Source organism: Cebus imitator, unplaced genomic scaffold (genome assembly GCF_001604975.1).
Source record: "Cebus imitator isolate Cc_AM_T3 unplaced genomic scaffold, Cebus_imitator-1.0 Scaffold30, whole genome shotgun sequence".
Classification (NCBI taxonomy): Eukaryota; Metazoa; Chordata; class Mammalia; order Primates; family Cebidae; genus Cebus; species Cebus imitator.
Window position 1 is genome coordinate 1,972,814 of NW_016107345.1, and position 18,487 is coordinate 1,991,300.

The 18,487-nt window shown below is 43.6% G+C and overlaps 1 protein-coding gene across 1 annotated transcript in view; it reads left to right on the forward strand.

The window, feature by feature from the left end:
* CLSTN2 (calsyntenin 2) overlaps positions 1-18,487 on the forward strand; it is a 648,539-nt gene that overhangs the window by 610,332 nt on the left and 19,720 nt on the right. Inside the window, exon 9 of the mRNA XM_017523717.1 lies at positions 4,666-4,828. Coding sequence (XP_017379206.1) covers positions 4,666-4,828 — 163 coding nt within the window. The remainder of the gene's footprint in view (positions 1-4,665; positions 4,829-18,487) is intronic.

The window sequence follows — 18,487 nt, forward strand, 5'->3', positions numbered from 1 at the left end:
GAGGGACGGTGGGGGGTGGGGAGCTGGGGAGAGATAGCAAGGGGAGAAATGCCAGATGTAGGTGATGGGGAGGAAGGCAGCAAATCACACTGCCATGTGTGTACCTATGCAACAATTTTGCATGTTCTCCACATGTACCCCAAAACCTAAAATCCAATAAAATAAATAGGGAAAAAAATTAACACAAGAAAAGAAAACCAAATATAAAATTTTTTACTTATAAGTGGGAGCTAACCACAAATATAAGAATAATAGACACTGAAACTACTAGATGGGGGAGGCAAAGAGAGGGTAATGGGTTGAAAAACCATCTATTGGGTATGATCACCTGTGTGACAGGATCATTTGTACCTCAAACCTCAGAGTCACACAATATAGCCATATAACAATCTGCATATGTACCCCTCAATTTAAAAGTAGAAATTATCTTGAAAACTGCGTCATTCCTTTCTCCTTAATTTTCTAATACTGCCAAAGACAGAATTGGTCCTCCTATTTTATAGGGTTGTGGTGAAGATTGAATAGTATAAGGAAGAATATGAAAAGCTGCTTCAATATTGAAAAGCATGTTCCAAGATTGATTGTTTTTATGACTATCACCCCCTTCTCCCACCTAGAAACCTCTAGCTCTCCCATTGCCTACAGAATAAAAGCAATCCAAGTCCTTAATTTCAAATCTCTCCTTATCGCACACTCTTCACCCTTCCCAAATGAAGCCTGACACCCCCAAACTCTGTCATCCCCATCCACCTTGACAGGGCTAACATGGCATCTTGCACAAACCAGTGCTGGATATGAAATCCCAATCTGTTATAAGCCTTTTTGTCAATTCCATGACTGGACTATAAGCTCCATAAATGCAGGTGCTTTTTTGTTCACAAAGTAGGATGTGCATTTAGTAAATGTGTGTATCTTCATGTGCCCTCAAACCTACTACCTTTGACTATAAAACAGATGAATGAATAGAGGAATAAGAGGTTTCTGCTTCATTGTCTTAAAATTTATTACTTGCCATCTATTCTTAATGAAACAGTAACCATTCTTTAATATCCATCCTAAATTCCACCTTCTTCAACCTGGAAAGAATCTCTCCATTTCCTGGGACCTCACAGTGCTTTGCACCTGGTCTGCAACACTTATCTCAAGTCCCATTACATTTGAAGGGTTTGTGTACTTCTTACACCCCCTCCATTAGATTGAAAATCTTGAAAGCAAAGGATATATCTCATAACCTCTGTATCTCTTACAGCACCTAGTAGACATAATAGTTGATAGATCATAGTTGATAGGTGAATATATCTCATGTTGATTAGTTGCATTCAAAAACACCTGATTTCCTGCGGCAACCAAGTCAGAACTTCTAGTTTGGCCATTTACATAACACTTGGATCAACCAGTCAGCAACTATAGAGAGAATGTCTTACCCGATGTTCTCATCTCATGGGAGGCTTCCCTGGCCCCCGACTCACACTGAAATGCAAGTGTGCTCCTAACTCAGACCTCCTTTGGCATCGTCCATCCTACCCTCCGGAACATGTATCCCTGGGTTTCTGGTCTCTGAGTTACTTACCAGCTAAGCTACAGCTACCTGCCTTGGGAGCACATCTGCAGATGTCCAGAGATTCATGTGTCTTTGGTCTAGGCAAGGCCTTGGGCATCATTCTGGGGAATGGTATCAGACATTCTTGGATCTTGGACATGCTTGGTGCAGATGGGTATATACATCAGTGATTCATGAACAGTCAGGAATTAAAGTTCTTCTCTTCCCCCAGGAAAGGTCACTTTGCTGATTTTTCTTCCTCCTTGGTTGAACTATGAATTGACACATTTATTTTAGCTGCCTCCTGGCTTGATCATTTTTCAATTACTGTTTGTCCCTGCAGTTCTAGCAGAGGGTCAATGTGGGTCTCTTCCTGATCATAGATCCACATTTATAAAACCCTAATTAGGCATTTCCTTTAGCTGCTGTCATAGATTCCTTGGTGGAAAAACTCTGCAGGCATAAGCCTCGTATGGGCTAACAGATTGTTTAGATGCCCAATTAGGAGCTCACTGAGGCAGCTCCCAAGCATTCCTACCTCTGACTCATGGCTGAGGCTGTTCTTCACACCAACAATGCTCTCCCTCTTCATCTTGGAGAATATGAATCTTGCCATCTTTTGTGGCCCATATTAAAATGAGATGAAATGTGTCCCTTTTAAATTACCCCGATTTTGCTTTTTTTTTTTTTTTTTTTTTGTGTTTTTTTGTGTGTGTGTGTGTGTGTGTGTTCTGTGTGGCAAGGGTACAATGCATAAGCTCTTTCACACTCTATGAGTAGGAGTATAAATAGGTGCAACCTTTGCAGAAAAAAATATTGATAATATGTATCAAGAGTCTTACTCCAGCCTTTGACCCAGTAATTCCATTTCAGGAATCTTTCCTAAGGATATAATCAGGAATGCAAACAGATATTTATACACAAGAAATTTATGACAGCAACTTTTATAATAGCTGTTACATGATTAATTCTGGAAATAATTTAGTATAGCCATGTTACACAGCTACTTAAAATGAAATTTCTGAAGGCATTTTAGTGCCAATGCTAAATGAAACATGCAAACTCTCAAGTTGTTATGAAGTGTGATTCAAACAGACCTTTCCCAGCCGCTTTTTCACAGGATGTTTATAGGAATGCCATAAATAGGGAAGTTCCATTTTTCAGTAAGGTTGCAAAGTTACTGCAGTTTGAGAATCACTGTTTTTATGCCGGGCATCATGGGGGCTATTGTTCAATGGAGCACACTTTGGAAGAACTGGAGAAAAAACACCTAGGAAAAAAATGTCATGTTGAGAGGGGATGCTGCTACTGTTGAGTTATAGAACTGCTAATTCTCTGCAGTTTTTTTTTTTTTATTGCCCTACAAAAATGCTAAGTGTTGTAAATGAGATAATGCCAGAGGATTATTTTCTATCCAGGTTCAGCAGATGTGGATTGCTGTAACGTATAGCACATGCATTCAACATGCCAGTCACACAGAGAGGATGGTCACTGTGAGGGTGGTCATGGACGCCAGGGTGGGGGGGCCCTGAGTGCTGTCTGGTTGGTTCTCTGAGCTCTGCCTACATTCCGCAGGGCATGGGGTATGGTCAGGGTTACCTCACTGTCACCCGCTTCCTCCCCACCCCAGTCCTGACCGGGGGCTACCAGATGCCTCTGGATATTCCCAGTGTCCTCAGGATGTGAACCATATTCCAATTTACCTCTGTTGCTTGGCTATCCTTGATTGCAAACCCCAAGCCCAGGGCACTTCTACCTCTTTAGGTTGGGTGCTTGATTCAAATATTTAGTTCTCTGCTATTCTATCGGCCCTGCACTCTGTCTTCAGGTCGGCCTGTGTGCCACCTGTATATCTTGGGGTCACCCTAGCCCACTCACAGGCTTAGTTTGAGAGTCCTGCACCTAGCCCAAGGTTTGGTTCAGGGCATCAAGCATGAGGGGAGTGGAAACTGGGTAGGGCCTCTCACTGACTATAACAGAACTTCAGAGAGATCTGCCTGGACCCCTTCTGCCTACCTTCCAAAGTCCCCTAAAATATTCATCAGGCTTTATCAGACTAATGGGCTTCAAAAGGAGCAATTTTCTGAGACTTGACACAGAACAATATAAAAAGAACATTAAGGAAAAAAAAAAAATCTTACTTCGAAATGAAAGGAGAAAGATTATTTAGCATCCCCGTTGGTGTTATCTAGTCATGAGAAACAACACATTTAATTCAGCGTGGAATTGTGGGGAGGGCTTTGATGCCCTCACCTTGGGGTTACCTTCATTCAGAACTCATCTGTCTCCTCTGCCACAGATGGCAGAGTCGATGGAGACAAGAGGATCGATGACAGACATTTCAGAGGTGGCCTCCAGAGGGCGCAGGGGGATTAGAGGGAGTGTGAAGGGGAGTCTAGCATGACTCCCAAGGCACTTGCTTAGGGATAGGACAGAGGGCGGCCTCATTCTCCAGTCTTGCCACCTTTCATGCTTCCTGTCTCCCTTTCCCAGACATTGCCATCTTGGTTTCTATCTTGTCTCATGCTGTATGAGTTCAGTCCCTTGAGGTTAAGTATTGTGACTCTGTTCCAGCCCCCAGCATCTCCACCGATCCACTAAGCTGGCTTCTATAGTCCTGGACATTTGTGGGTTCCCAGAACAGAGGGTTTGGAGCTTAAACAACTTGTGCGGGGATAAAGGGAGATCCTTGGTTCCTGATCAGCCTAGCACTCATCGGAATCAACTGGCAATTTTGACACAAGATACCCAGCCCTGAGACCAGGAGTCTTGGGTGAAAAAGTATGTGAGAGGGTGCTCTGCACCGAGTCCAGGCCAGTAGGACCCACTTGTGTTTCTTCTCTGTCTCCCCAGATGTACCAGCATAAGGCTTGAAAATCTCCCCATTACCCACTATCTGCCTGATGGTTGGATTCTTGGGTGCTTCTCTTTCCCACAGTTTGCCCCAGCATGTTTAATGATGAGCTTCTATAACTTCAGTGTATGTCAAGTGTTACATTGCTTGAGTGCTTTGCAATAAAAATTGTTGAGCTCAAAATGTGTTGTTCCCTTTTCATACTTAGAGTGAAATCCTGTTTGATGTTTTATTGTATATTCAATTTTAAATGTTGTTTCTCTTTCATTAGATTTGTGACAAAGAGTGGCACTACTATGTCATCAATGTGGAGTTTCCTGTGGTAACCTTATACATGGATGGAGCAACATATGAACCATACCTGGTGACCAACGATTGGCCCATTCATCCATCTCACATAGCCATGCAACTTACAGTCGGCGCTTGTTGGCAAGGTAATCCTAAGGGAAACCCTTTTCCCTGATCCGTTTGTGAACAGTTCTTGGAAGATATTGGTAGAGAAAAGGGAAAAGGAAGTGGTGTGAGAATAGGCTAGAAAAATTACTATCCCTTACAAAAAAAAAATACAGGACATATAAAAATAAGTATATATCCACAAACTGGATGTATAAGCGTAAGCTTTTTATTTTGATTTTAGATCAACATGGGCAGTTTCATGGTTGTCTCTGAGGTGCTAATGTCTTTTATTGTTTTGAAGTCTTACTCATTTCCAAACTGGGTCTATACAGAGAAAAAACTGAGTATAGAATCCTGTGTCAAAACTTCTAGTTGGCTCTCGTGAATGCTAGCCTGATCAAGAACCAATGATCTCCGTTTATTCCCACACAAATTGTTGAAGCCCCAAACCATTTGTTCTGGGAAGTCACAAATGCCCAGGGCTACGGTAGGCAGCTTGTCCACAAGCCATGAGGCCACAGAAAGCCACTCTTAAGGTCCGCTTGGCCCATGAGGCCACAGAAAGCCACTGTTAAAGTCAGCTCATCTAAGGACAGAGGCACTTTATGCCTCCCCATTTGAAGGCGTCTGCCCCTCCTCTCTTCCTGTGCTGTTGCCGCTCTCCTAATCCCCAAACCCAGGCTAATCTCCTCCTTGGGATCAGGAAACCCACCTTTCCAAGCATTCATGTAATCTTTCTGTCTCTCACTCAGGTCTGCTGGAGTCTGTTTCAGCTCCGTTAAGGGATGGGTATGCTTTGACGTACCAATAAGAGAGAAGAAGGAAATGAAAATGCTCCCCAAATAAGCAGATTAGTACTCTGAGATATGACACAAGCTTGTGTTGATAGATTCTGTGGAAATTACCAAGCTTTGTGACTTTGACTCTTCACCATGAGGGGCTGGGGATAGAGGTGGGCTGTAGTATAAGAATATGCCTTCAGAAGACCCACTGACCTAAGAGGGAACTAGGACAGACACATGCCCCCGTAGGTTGGACAAAGTAAGTTCTGGGCAGCTCCACATAAAAGAAGATGGAAAGCAGTGTATGCAGTGCAGCCTGGAAGCACCAGAGATTCCAGACCCAGGAATGGGATAAGGTGTAAATGAGGCAAGAAAAGAGAAATCGTTTTTGAGCTGAGCCCACCTACTTGATGTGACACATGTCACATGATAGCAAAATGTTTATCAAATATTTCAGTAGAGCTTGGTAATGAGAGTATCTTCAGTTACAGGCTTCCCAGAATGCCAGGTAGACCCTGTCACCTGGCAAGAATTCATGAAACTATTTAGTAATAGTGAGGCACTGATTCAAAGGTTGCACAGGAACCAAGAACCACTGAACACAACTATATTAGAGAAATGGCCACCCAGGGTGGCTTAGTGCCCCGGCCAGACACTACAACCAGCCTGTGGGTATTACGGAACATTGCCTGGACAATACCCATAAGAAGAAACTGCCCTAATCATGTTTGCTTCCATGAAGCTTACCATGATTCTTTTCAAGAGCCCCTTAGAAACCACATCCAAATCCCTGTTACCCAAGTTTGCAGTGGAAACCCGTCCCTATTATCTGCAAGGCCAGCTACAATAACTGCTGCTGAGTTACATGCCTACTGCCCAGAGGGCCCAAGTAGCCCCACAAAATAAAACGTGGTTTTAGAAAGAACTGAAATCAAGAATAAGCTAAGTTGCACTGCAATGACAACAAGCCCCAACTCTTAGTTCCTAAAATAATCCTCACTTCATATTTACTGAAAATCAGTGAAGGCTCTTTTCTGCTTTATCCTCAGTCAGTAGACAGAGCAGACACATTGCATGGCTGCATACCCAGCAAGAGGAAAAGAAAATATGTAAAATTGTATATAAACTCTTAAAGTTTCCACCTACAAGTGATACCAATCATTTTTATTCATATTTCATTGGCTAACGCAAGTCATAAGGCCACATCTAACTACATCAGGGCAGGAAACTGAAATGTGCACTGTATCTGGAAGAAAAATGGAAAATACTCTATTAACATTGATGAACACCATAGTTTGTCCACCAGGTCAACAGATATTTATTTAGCTCTCTTTTCCACATGGAAAATACTCCCATCCTTCCTTAAGTGGGACATGCCCAAATTCTCACCTCTTCCTGGTTCCAGCCTCAATGTCCAAGCTCTCCAAGCGATTCCAAGTGATCTCTTCATCACGGTGAGATGCACAGAGGACCATAGCAGGCCAAAATGTAGTTGCATTTGATGTGGAGACCTATATATGAATAAGACAAATTACTTTCCACCAATGCAACCACCATGCCCTCCCTGCCAAAACACACACATTCATGCATGTACGTATGTGCACGTATGCACACACCATACAACAGTAGAATGAGGCAGAACGACCAAACTCTTTCATTAAGAAAGAGGGGGAATTACAGAAATACAGCAGTCTTCGGTCTGCAGCAATTCTGGAATCCCTTGGGCCAGATGTTATAAGGATCCCTCCCTTAGGGTGGGAAGTATTATCTGTAGCCCTTTATTCCATTCCCTGGAAGATGTTTCCTTCCTTAGAATCCTTTTAGGCCACATTTGTAGAGGGCTTTGTCATTCCATAAATAGCAGCACTACTATTATATCTTATTACAATTTGTTTAAAAGCCATTCCAAAAAAATGATTTCAAACAGGAAATCCAAGTTACATCGATTTTCAAAGAATGTGGTAGAAAGAATGATGACAAAGGTGTTCACCAAGTATTTTTGGTTCTTTTTCCAGATATATGCTAGAACTGATCTTCCTTAAATGTCGTCATGGGACTTGCTTTGGCCAATTAACCTTGATCAGAAGTGCTTTATGTCATTTCCTCGTGGAAACTTTAAAAGGTGTTGTTGCAAGGAGGACTTTCATACACACAGGGTCTTTACAGTTCTCAAAGAAAATGTTATTTATCACAATCTGTAGGTAAGGGAACAGACTCAGAGATTAAGAAGTTTACCCAAAGTCACTCAGTGGAATATGGCCAACCTCAAGCCTCCAGTGCCTATGCTCTTTTCACTGTCCCTCCATTGCTAATTGGTCCTTTTGCTTATGTAATTACGTTTGGAAAAAGGCAGGAGCTGATGTGTACTGATATAAATGCTACAAACCCTTTACCTTCTGAGATGTCTGACAACCCTCAAAAACATTTTTGAAAACACACAAGAACGCTGCATTCTCTTGCTAATCTTTTATTATATAAAACCTAAGTGACCCACCAAGGAAGAATAAAAAAGAGTTTCAGCTTTGTGGTTAAAGAAAAGGACCCTGAATCAAATCCCAGCCTTGTTGTCTACTAGCTGTGTGGACCCAGGAGGATTCTTAACTTCCTGGAGCTTGTAGTCTATTTTTAATCTGTGAAATAAGAGTAAGACCCACCTCACAGAATTCCTGTAAGGACTAGATGCTAGGCACATCTAGTGTGCTTGGCAAGTTTTGCTTGAATGATTGCATAAATTTTAGAACATCTCCCTGTCCCCTCCTCCACAAGCTCCTCTGACCCTCTCATCTAAGACCAACATTGAGTCTTCAGAACCATAGCATGCTCTAGCTTCTGGCTTTCCCATGGCTCCTTACTTGCACTGACTTTTTTCTCCTTCCTCAGGACTAACCCTCACATATAGACCCTGACCTCACAGGTTCACTGATGGTCAGAAAGGTAAATGAAGCTAGAAAATAGTCAGAAGACAGCTATTGGAAGGTGGGGCTTGAGATGTAGAAACCTGATCCTGCAGTCTTTTGGGCCACTGGAAGATCTGAGTATTTTCTCTAGAGAAATGACAACCCATTGGTGAATTTTCAGCAGAGGAAAAATTCTTAAAATCTTTAAAATTAGGCTTTGTAGAATGTATCACAGTTCACTAGGAAGGTAATGGAGGCAACACCGTGTGCTATGGCAGGGAAGTTGGGCATACATGTATTCAGGATTCCTTATCACTTATATGAGCCAGAAGGAGTGGAGTCTGGGAAAAGGAGTCGAGACCAAACCCTGGGACACCACACTTCTTTGTTAAAGAGCCTGGATTCCCACAAATACTCACATCCTCCTTGATGCCACATTTTTGTCTTGGATGAACATATCAAAAGATCTTTCGATGAGACATGCTGCTGTGAAATTAATGGCCTGTGATACAGCCCTTATCTCTGCATGCTTCTAAACCTTCTGAAGTCCACTTATATATATATAGTATAAGCTCTCTGTGTGAACCTCTAATTGCCTTTGGGCTTGCAATTGTGGGGAGTTTCAGGTGCTTTTGACGTTGGCAAGGGAACTAGCTCCCATCTGTGAAACTTCCAATGAGGCTTTAACAATGGGAATAGAATATGGTTTGATGGCAGCAGCTTGTTGGGATCTCCTGGGAGCTGGCTCTAGCACTGTGGCTGGGGTGTTCTGCAACCCCAATTAGACTAGTAGTCTGTTTAGCCAATTTGAAAGCCAAAATAATCACTGAAACTTCATTTCCATTGATATGTAGTCTAGCAATTAAAAAAAATGAGACTTCTTTTACATTTAAGAAATGTTACCAGAAGGGCCTAGAGCATGTGGCCTCTCTTAATTGTAGGGAAAGGTTTGTGCAGTCGGGATGAACCTAGCATCACAAAAGAGGTCCTCTTCCTCTGTGTAGCTGTGGCTAGTACACACCTCTTTGCTATCACTTCTGCATCCAGGATAAATGTGCACGTCCTACATCCTGCAGGATTGTTGCATAGGTACATACATGCCATGGTGGTTTGCTGTCTCCATCCACACCGTCCCTCCCACCTATGTCCCTCCCCCTCCTCTCTGCTGTCCCTGTTCCCCTCCCCTCCACCTGCCCCCCAGCCCTGTGGGTGTTGTTCCCTTCCCTGTGCCCAAGTGTTCTCATTGTTCATCACTCGCCTATGAGTGAAAACATGCGGTGTTTGGTTTTCTGTTCTTGTGTCAGTTTGCTAAGAATGATGGTTTCTAGGTTCATCCATGTCTCTATGAAGGACACAAACTCATCGTTTTTTATGGCTGCATAGTATTCTATGGTGTATATGTGCCACATTTTTTTTTGTCTAGTCTATCATCAATGGGCATTTGGGTTGGTTCCAGGTCTTTGCTATTGTAAACAGCACCGCAATGAAGATACGTGTGCATGCGTCTCTATGATAGAATGGTTTATAATCCTTTGGATATATACCCAATAATGGGATTGCAGAGTCAAATGAGATTTCTATTTCTAGATCCTTGAGGAATCGCCACACTGTCTTCCACAATGGTTGAATTAATTTGCGCTCCCACCAACAGTGTAAAAGTGTTCCTTTTTCTCCACATCCTCTCCAGCATCTGTTGTCTCCAGATTTTTTAATGATCGCCTTTCTAACTGGCTTGAGATGGGGAGACAGAGTCTCGCTCTGTTGCCAGGCTGGAGCACAGTGGCACAATCTTGGCTCACTGCAACCTCTGCCTCCCAGGCTCAAGTGGTTCTTCTGCCTCAGCCTCCTGAGTAGCTGGGATTAACAGGCACGCACCACCACACCCAGCTAATTTTTGTATTTTTAGTAGAGATGGGGCTTCATCATGTTGGCCAGGATGGTCTTGATTTCTTGACCTCATGATCTGCCTGCCTTGGCCTCCCAAAGTGCTGGAATTACAGGCTACTTATCCCATTTGTAAGAACAAAAATTCATGTTCTACTCATAAACTATAAATATTATATACTCACATCTGCCTCATTTCTGGACCTCTAAACCGGGCCTGATCGCCCAGGTACTATAACCCAGCTGTGCAAGGGAGTGAGTCAGGGAGGCTGCCAGTTGTGCCAGACTAGTGCTTTGAGGGAGCCCTGGGGTTTCCAGGAGATGCTGCAGCACGTGGAGGTCCAAGGCTCCTCTCCCCATGCCATGACCAGAGCGACTCTGTTTTACCTATTTTGTGTTAGCCATTAATGAAAAGGCCAAGCGTGTTTGAAGAAGCACAGTTCTAAGCACTTTCTCAAAAAACTACCACCCTGCTCCTTGCCTGATCCCTCATCTACTCTTGGTGGCGATCTCACCTCAGGGTAGGCTACCTGTGACTCCCCTCTGGCAACTGCCTCAGTCCCTGTCTCTGCCAGGGGACTGTCCTCCAGTGTTGTGGGCTGTGACCTTCCTAGAGTGTCCAGCCTTGCCTACTCCTACTATGACACCTCCCTCTAGTCTTAGATAAGAAGGGCTTTCTACCCTGGATCCTGGTGTTGCTGAATCCCACCCTCTACTTGACAAATAAGGCAGCAGGATGTAGAGAAGCTGTTTCTAAATATTAGAGCCTGTAGAGAGATGCAAAATGCTCATTGTGGCTTTTGAGAGAAGCCAAAGCAAATAGCAATGGTCAAAAAGAGATAAGAAGGCAGAAATAACCCCCGAGAGTTGCAGTAAGCAGTAATGTATGATGCGTGGGTATAAGGAAACTGGAGCCTCATGTAGTCCTGAGATCATGTGGTTGTACATTTTCAGGTCATTTTTTTCTGCCAGACAATAGCATTAGTACAGAGGCTTGGAGTGCATGCCTTCACTTAATAAGCTTGGTCTAATTTCGTACAAAATTATCTTAATAAAGTCTGTGTTGAAATTATCCTGAGTCCCTAGGGTGTCTACAGCAGGAAGAAAGAGGCACATTCTAGCGTAGTCTGCTTTACATTCAGGTCATGTTTTCCAAGGAGTTCTTCATGAAGCTCCAGTCCTACCCCTTCACAAAAAGGCCACGGTCAAGTTGGGGAAACAGCTTAAGCCATTCCTAAACTACCACGTTTGAGAGTCATCATAATTGCATGTTCACTTATTAAAATAAGGTTCTCAAGAGCACTCCAGTAAAGCAATCTGAGTTTGATTCAGGTTCCTTAATCTTATGCAGCCATAGAACTCACTCTATGAAACATCTCATTGGAGTTATTAATGCAGTTCTTCCCTATTAGGTCAAGAGTTTGTAGGGGGCAAGGGCTAGCTGCTCTGAGAGATCCTCTCCTCTGCCTTCCTTGACTTCAGGACCTATATAGAAGGTTGATAATTAACATTTGTAGAATTATATCCTATTCTTGAGGCTATTTTGACAAAGACACGTGGCTCATGGTCTGGCATACACAGAGGTAACTAAAAAGATGTCTCAATATTGTCTATATTAAAAATCAAGAAAAGATTTTTTTTAGGTTCTGGAGTCCATTTGACATGTGGGTGCATTTGGTTTGAAGATGATACAGATTAAAATCAAGTTTAAAGTTCAGTGAATCATGTTTGGAAACACGGTATCACTGAGTTATACTTTTAACTTTGTATCATATTTTGAAGATGTGATTAATTAGAAGATTTGACGAGGGTCTGAGAGCAAAAACAGTATCGTCTCTAAGAGACACACAGTGGAGAAGGAAAGAGACCCTGAAAATAGAGACAGAAAACTCACCTGATATATCCCATCCTGGGGTTCCTTGGCACTTTGCTCTGTATCACTGGCTGCTGAGTCTGAGTTGTATACAGCCAGCGCAGTGCTGAGCATCTTATGTGTGTTCTCATTTAGTCTTTACAGCCTGATGCATAAGCATAAGTATGACCCCCATTTTGCCAATGAGGAAACTGGGATTCAGGGATGATAAGTACCTTGCTGTGAGTCATGTAGAGCTGGATTTGAATGCAGGTCTATGCCACTAAAGGCCTCACTCCTACGTATGCTGCTGGGCCACCACAGCCAAGTAAGGAAGGCCAGAGGATTCCAGATTTACCCAAACTCCCTTGGGATTTTTCACACAGATTGGACAGGGTCAAGCTAAGGACTAATGTTAACTACAGGCCCATCAGGCATCATGTTTAATGGGGGGAGGAGTGAATTTGGAGTCAGTAGAGACTTCCAGAACCTTCCACTGCTGCTTATTTGCTCTAGATCTTTGAAGTCAGCATCTTCCTCTCTCAGGCCCTTAGTTCCTTTATGTGTAGAATAAAATAATAGTCTAGATAATATATGAAAGCCCTTCCAGCTCCATGAATTTAGGTTCTCAGCCCCAGAGAGCTGACATTTGTAGTCATCCCTAAGTTGTATGTTTCGTTCACTAATAAGCTATAGAAATATTTGCTGGAAAGGCTGCAGAGGCAGATTCATAAAAATGAAAGGGTTGAGAAAGGCTGTGGGAGTGTGTCACGGCCAGCCACGATGACAGGTCATCTGTCCCCACAAGCCACCTGCAGCCTACAGCTGTGTGAGCATTCCCCCTGGACTGTATGGACAGAGTTTTAAAGCTGCACTTACAGGGGTCTATTACACACTTCACTTAGTCTTTACATTCCATAGCTATCTCCATCACTGCAATGAGGAAGTGAGAGAAAGCAAGATTTCAAATGGTCTCGTTATTTGCATTGCATACAATTGATACTCAAGCATCCATGAAATTGTGTTCATCAAGGGGCATCCCCAGGAAGCAGTCATACACAGAGCAGCATCCAACCCCAGCAAAGATGATACATGGCCCCCACTCCTTTCTGTGTGTTTCTCATACTAAATAGCCATGGGAATGACAGCTGGAAAAAACAGCAGCATCCTGAACACACTTTGGACAGGAAGAGACTTCGTATGTTCACACTACATAGCTGCATGCTTTTTTTTTTTTTTTTTTTTTTTGAGATGAAGTGTCACTCTGTCACCAGGCTAGAGTACAGTGGTACAATCTCAGCTCACTGCAACCTCTGCCTCTTGGGATCAGGTGATTCTGCTGCCTTAGCCTCCCGAATAGCTGGTACTACAGGAACGTGCCACCATGCCTAATTTTTGTATTTTTGGTAGAGACGAGGTTTTGCCATGTTGGCCAGGATGGTCTTGATCTCTTGACCTCATGATCTGTCCTCCTTGGCTTCCTAAAGTGCTGGGATTGAAGGCCTGAGCCACCACACCTAGCCAAGGCATGCATATTTTTACCTCAAAATATACTTAGAAGAGAGAGAGATAGTGGTTCAAAAGCTGTATTTATCATGCATGAGCCCCACCTCTCAAATGAAAGGAATCTGGAGGAATCAGTGTGCAGCTCTTCATTCCTGATGGAAACTCTGAGAATAAGATAGGCTACATTAAATTGTGTTTGCCAAACACAACTGTTTTTTAAGACAACCATATTCTAGCAAACTTGATACCAGTTACTGGGAGTTGCTGCTTAAGCCATTCTGCGTCCACAGAGCCCAGTATAATTGAACATTTTCTCCCAGCATTGAGCCAGCTCCAGGTCCCTTCTACTCTTCTCTCTGCCATGACCCTCCTTGGGACAATGAGCTCAAAGCCAGGGTATTTAGATGGAAAGGAAGCTAGAAGAAACAACTAGGAAAAATTAAAAGAACAGAAGCTAACACTTCAAAAATACAATCCCTCTGGATTAAGGATTAAATAAAGTAGCATGTGAAAGAGCTTGTCATGTTTCAAGGGTCTAACAAATGATGGTTATTTTTTTTCCCTCTTACCTGTTGGACACGTTGCCTACGTCAATTGTTTGGAAATGAATCATGTCCTGCCTTAGAACATCTATCATACTGGCAATTTACTCCCATTTTTATTTTATTTTCAGTGCCTTTATGTTATTCTCTCAAATAAATGTAAGCTGCTGAAGACCATGGTTCACATCTTAAATTAACTGAATCTAACAGAAGGCCAGTCATACAGAAAATGCTTTAAATATGTGTGCAGATCTAGCATCAGGAATCCAAAATCATGTTAGCAAACATTTAAAGAAGATTCTTTATAGAAAAAAAATCAGGTATTTTTTCCTTAAGATGATTCATAAGCATGTTTATGTCTAAATGTTGACCAACAAAGGAGTCATGTGGTCTATCAAGACACTCTAGATATTCAAAGGAAAGAGATTTTAAATGTACCTTTTTAAAAAAAATCCTGCATCACAGCCACCCGAGTGCAAATAAATTTCAAATTTTATACTGTCCTCCTATTGATAAATGCTCATTGAATCAATTTCACTGGTAAATGGAGTATATCACACACCTGATATTGAGTCAACATACAGAATGGGAGTGTATTTTGCTGAGAGAAGATGGCTGGTAGGAAACTGTCTTAGCATTCAAAACGATGGCAAAGTTTGGCCTTTGAAGCTAAAGCTGCTGAGTGAGCAGTTGAAGAGGGCTAGAGGACAGATCCCAATGGGCATTCTCTCAGTCTCAGTCTAGGCCCGGTTGCCTGGCACCACCAGGCAACCTCAGCTGGTTCTGCTCTGCGCATGGGTGAATGTACTCACACTATAGGAACACACACTTCACCACTTGGTACTGGTGTGGCCTTTGGCCACCTACTTCCCTTCTCTAAGCCTAAATTTGTTCATCTGTAACTATAGATGAGTATCTGCTTCCCAGCAGTTTTATGAAGATTCCATGAAACAATGTATGCTGAGTATGTCACATGGTGTTTGGTACATACTGCATGCCCAGTAAATAATAGTTGTTGGATTTCCTGCTCCAAGGAGGAGGCGGCTGAAATGAGATGACCAACTTGATGCCCTGAAGAGTGGCAGCACCACCATCCACACACAGGCTCACACCCTCTGCCTGCAGATCAACAGAGATGCCCCTTTGCTGGAACAGGAACATGCTGATGGCTTCAAGGAGCACTTTATGCATGGGAACATTGAGGACTTAAATCAGACCCCAGTTAGCTTCCCCACAGCCATGGGTCATCTCAACCAATTCCTCAAAGTCAAATCTGTTTAGAGCTTTTTGTAAACTGAGTACCTCAAAATAAACTTATTCTTTTATTTCCAAAGTAAAGATGCTTTGGGTGGCAGGTAACAACACTGTAGGTCAAAATCCATAAAGGTGGATGAGTGGCACCCCAGGCTGAGAATGTCCCAAGGCAGAGCAGGGCAGCTCAGGCGCCACTGTTCCCTGCTGGGGCTCTCCTGGCACTGCCCTCCTCCATGCAGGGCCTTGGTCATCGCCGGTCTGCTGGCAAGATAGCTTCAACAGCCGACCTGCCATCTTCCCATAACTGTCTCCAGGAAAGAGGGCAAGAGTTTGTTCCAGAAGCTTTAAGAGGAAAAATTGAAGCTTTTTATGCAGAGGTTGACAATCAGCTTATCTCATGATACTGGCCTCAATTTGGTCTCATGATTCTTCCTGGATCAATTCTTGTGACTTATTGATTGCCAAGTGATGGCTTCATCCTAAGTCCCAGGTCCACCTCTCAATCTATCACGGGTGTAATAGGGATGGAATAATCTAATTAGCTTGAACTAAAGAGTCTGTCTCTGGAGCGCGAGTCAATACCTTAAACTTTAGGACTGCCTTTGCAAGAGGGAAGGAGTGAGATTGATATTGGAAGGAACCACAATGCCCCCCACTCTGCTGATATTCAACTCACCATCTCCTTCAATTCAAGCAAACAATTACAAAACGTCTGCTGTGTGCCAGGCACGGTGCAGGATGCCAGGAAGACACAAGATGCCCAGTGTTGCTGACAGGAATAAATGAGCCGGCTTACGCAAAGTGCCTGTTGCAGCACTCAGCCCCTAAAACTTGCTCAGCATTGTCTTCATTAAAATGAATAATGCATGAGTGATCCCTGCTATTCAGGAGAGAAAGACTCTGACTAATAAATTAGACCAGTGTGCACAGAGCGACAAGACTAAGGCTGCGGGTGCACAAAGGATAGAGATCACAAGAGGAGTGCGCAAGGCCCAACCCCACAAGAAGCTGTAGCCCGTGGTTAACCTTGACTTCACATTCGATTCACCTGAGAAGTTTTCAAAACTCCCCATACCAATTAAGTCAGAATCCCTAGGGATGTAACCCAGCAACAGGCATCAGTTTGTCTTTCTAAAGATCTCCAAATGATTAAAATGTGTAGCCAAGGCTAAGAAACACCGTATTTTAGGCTACTGAGGACATAAACACATACCTGTAAACAATTAGCTAGCAATGCCAGGTGATGAGGGGTATGCTAAAATAGATCCGGGTGGGGTGGGGCTCCAGGCAGGAAAAGGGTAAGTAGGGGAGGGGGCTCAGGTCAGGGAGCCACATGGTGGGCAGAGGGGAATCATGGAGGGTTTCCATGTGCATCAGGAAACAGGAGTCTTAAGGGGCCTTGAGGAACTGTGAGATTTGCCTAATGTAAGTTATTTGGGAGTGGTGTCTCAGTGTGAAGAGGAATGGGTTTAAGCAAAGGCATATGGGCAGGTGTGGAAGGTATATGGATCTGGATTCAATCAGGAGAGAGAAAACTATAATTTCAACAGAAAAAATGAATAAGGGGATTAGAGTAACTCGGAATTAGTGGGTAAGAACTCTAAAGAGAACTCTAAAGAACATAGGAATAGAATCTATAAGGACCATCCACTACCCTCAGGGCTGAGATAGAGCATCCCAGGGAAAGCCTGCCTGCCCCCAAGCTGAGATCTAGACTTTGTTGGCACAGCATGGCTTGAAGAATAGCAGAGAAGTTGCAGGGATGTCATTTGTTGGAAATCTGCCCTCTAGGGAGCCGGAGAAGCCTTTCACAGGAAGGTGTCTCATAGGAGCACACTCTTAGCAACTGCTAGCAGCAAAGAGGGCTGGGAAGCTGCTGACCAGGTGTTGCAAGAGCCAGGCATTGGGGAAACTGAAGGAGCCACCAAGAGAGCCCAGGAGAACCTGAAGGCAAAACCCAGAAGTGTGCCTTCGAGCAAACAGAGGCCCAGGGAGCTTATGAAGCCTTCCTGGGAAACTAGCAAAGCTGGAATTCAACCCAGGTCCATCTTTTCTATGCATTATTCTTCTCCGAACAAACAGGAATACAAGATCCAGGCTGAGAAGGTTGCTCACAGACGGAAGGGGCCTGTGCTCAGTAAGGTTAGTGACAAAGGTCTCCTAGGGGAGGCAAGGCTTCAAATGGACCTCAGAGATCGTATTTGGAAAACAGAGAGAAAAGAGGAGGGAGTGGATTTCAAGCTGGCGTTGCCACGCAAGCACTTGGAACACTTGCACACGGGTAGAAGTGGACCTGAGCTCCCACAGGCCTCAGCACAGCCAGGAGAGAGTGCGGTAGCAGACAGAAAGCAGGCGATGAGAGGAAAGCCAAAGGTAGAATGGAATCAGGGAGGCCTTTTAGGTCAAAGTCCTTGAACTTAAGCACGTGTGAAATCGACACATCATGGGAAAGCCAGAGCTCATAAATGGAGCGTTTCTAGGATTCCTCAGTCGCATGCCAAGCTCTCAGTGGAATGTAGGGAAGCAAATGCCAGCTCTGAGGTAGACAGACTAGAACTAGAGCATCAGCTCCAGTGTTTAGCTATATGTCCTGGGGAAAGTAATGTTTTTGAGTCTCAGGGCTCTGCACCTGCCAGGTGAGAACAATGCCACCACATGCTTGCCGGCTTGTTCAAACGAAGTTCCTGGCAGAGACTGGCACAAAGCAGGCCTGGAGTTTAATCAGTAACAGCTTCCTTCTCCCTCCTATTTTCACTCATGAGACTCGTCCCATCTCCTAAGACAGTGTACCCTTGAAAATAACCTTTACAATTGAGAAATGCCAGGATTCCTAAATCTGGTGCAGCCAGGGAGTGCCAGAGCATTAGTAGCATTTAACTTCTTACTGAGATTCTGGCTAATGTGTTCATCACTCAGAAGGAAAAGCTCAGGTTCAGGGGACACACAGTTAGGGCATCTTTGGCTGCATGGCCAAGTGGTG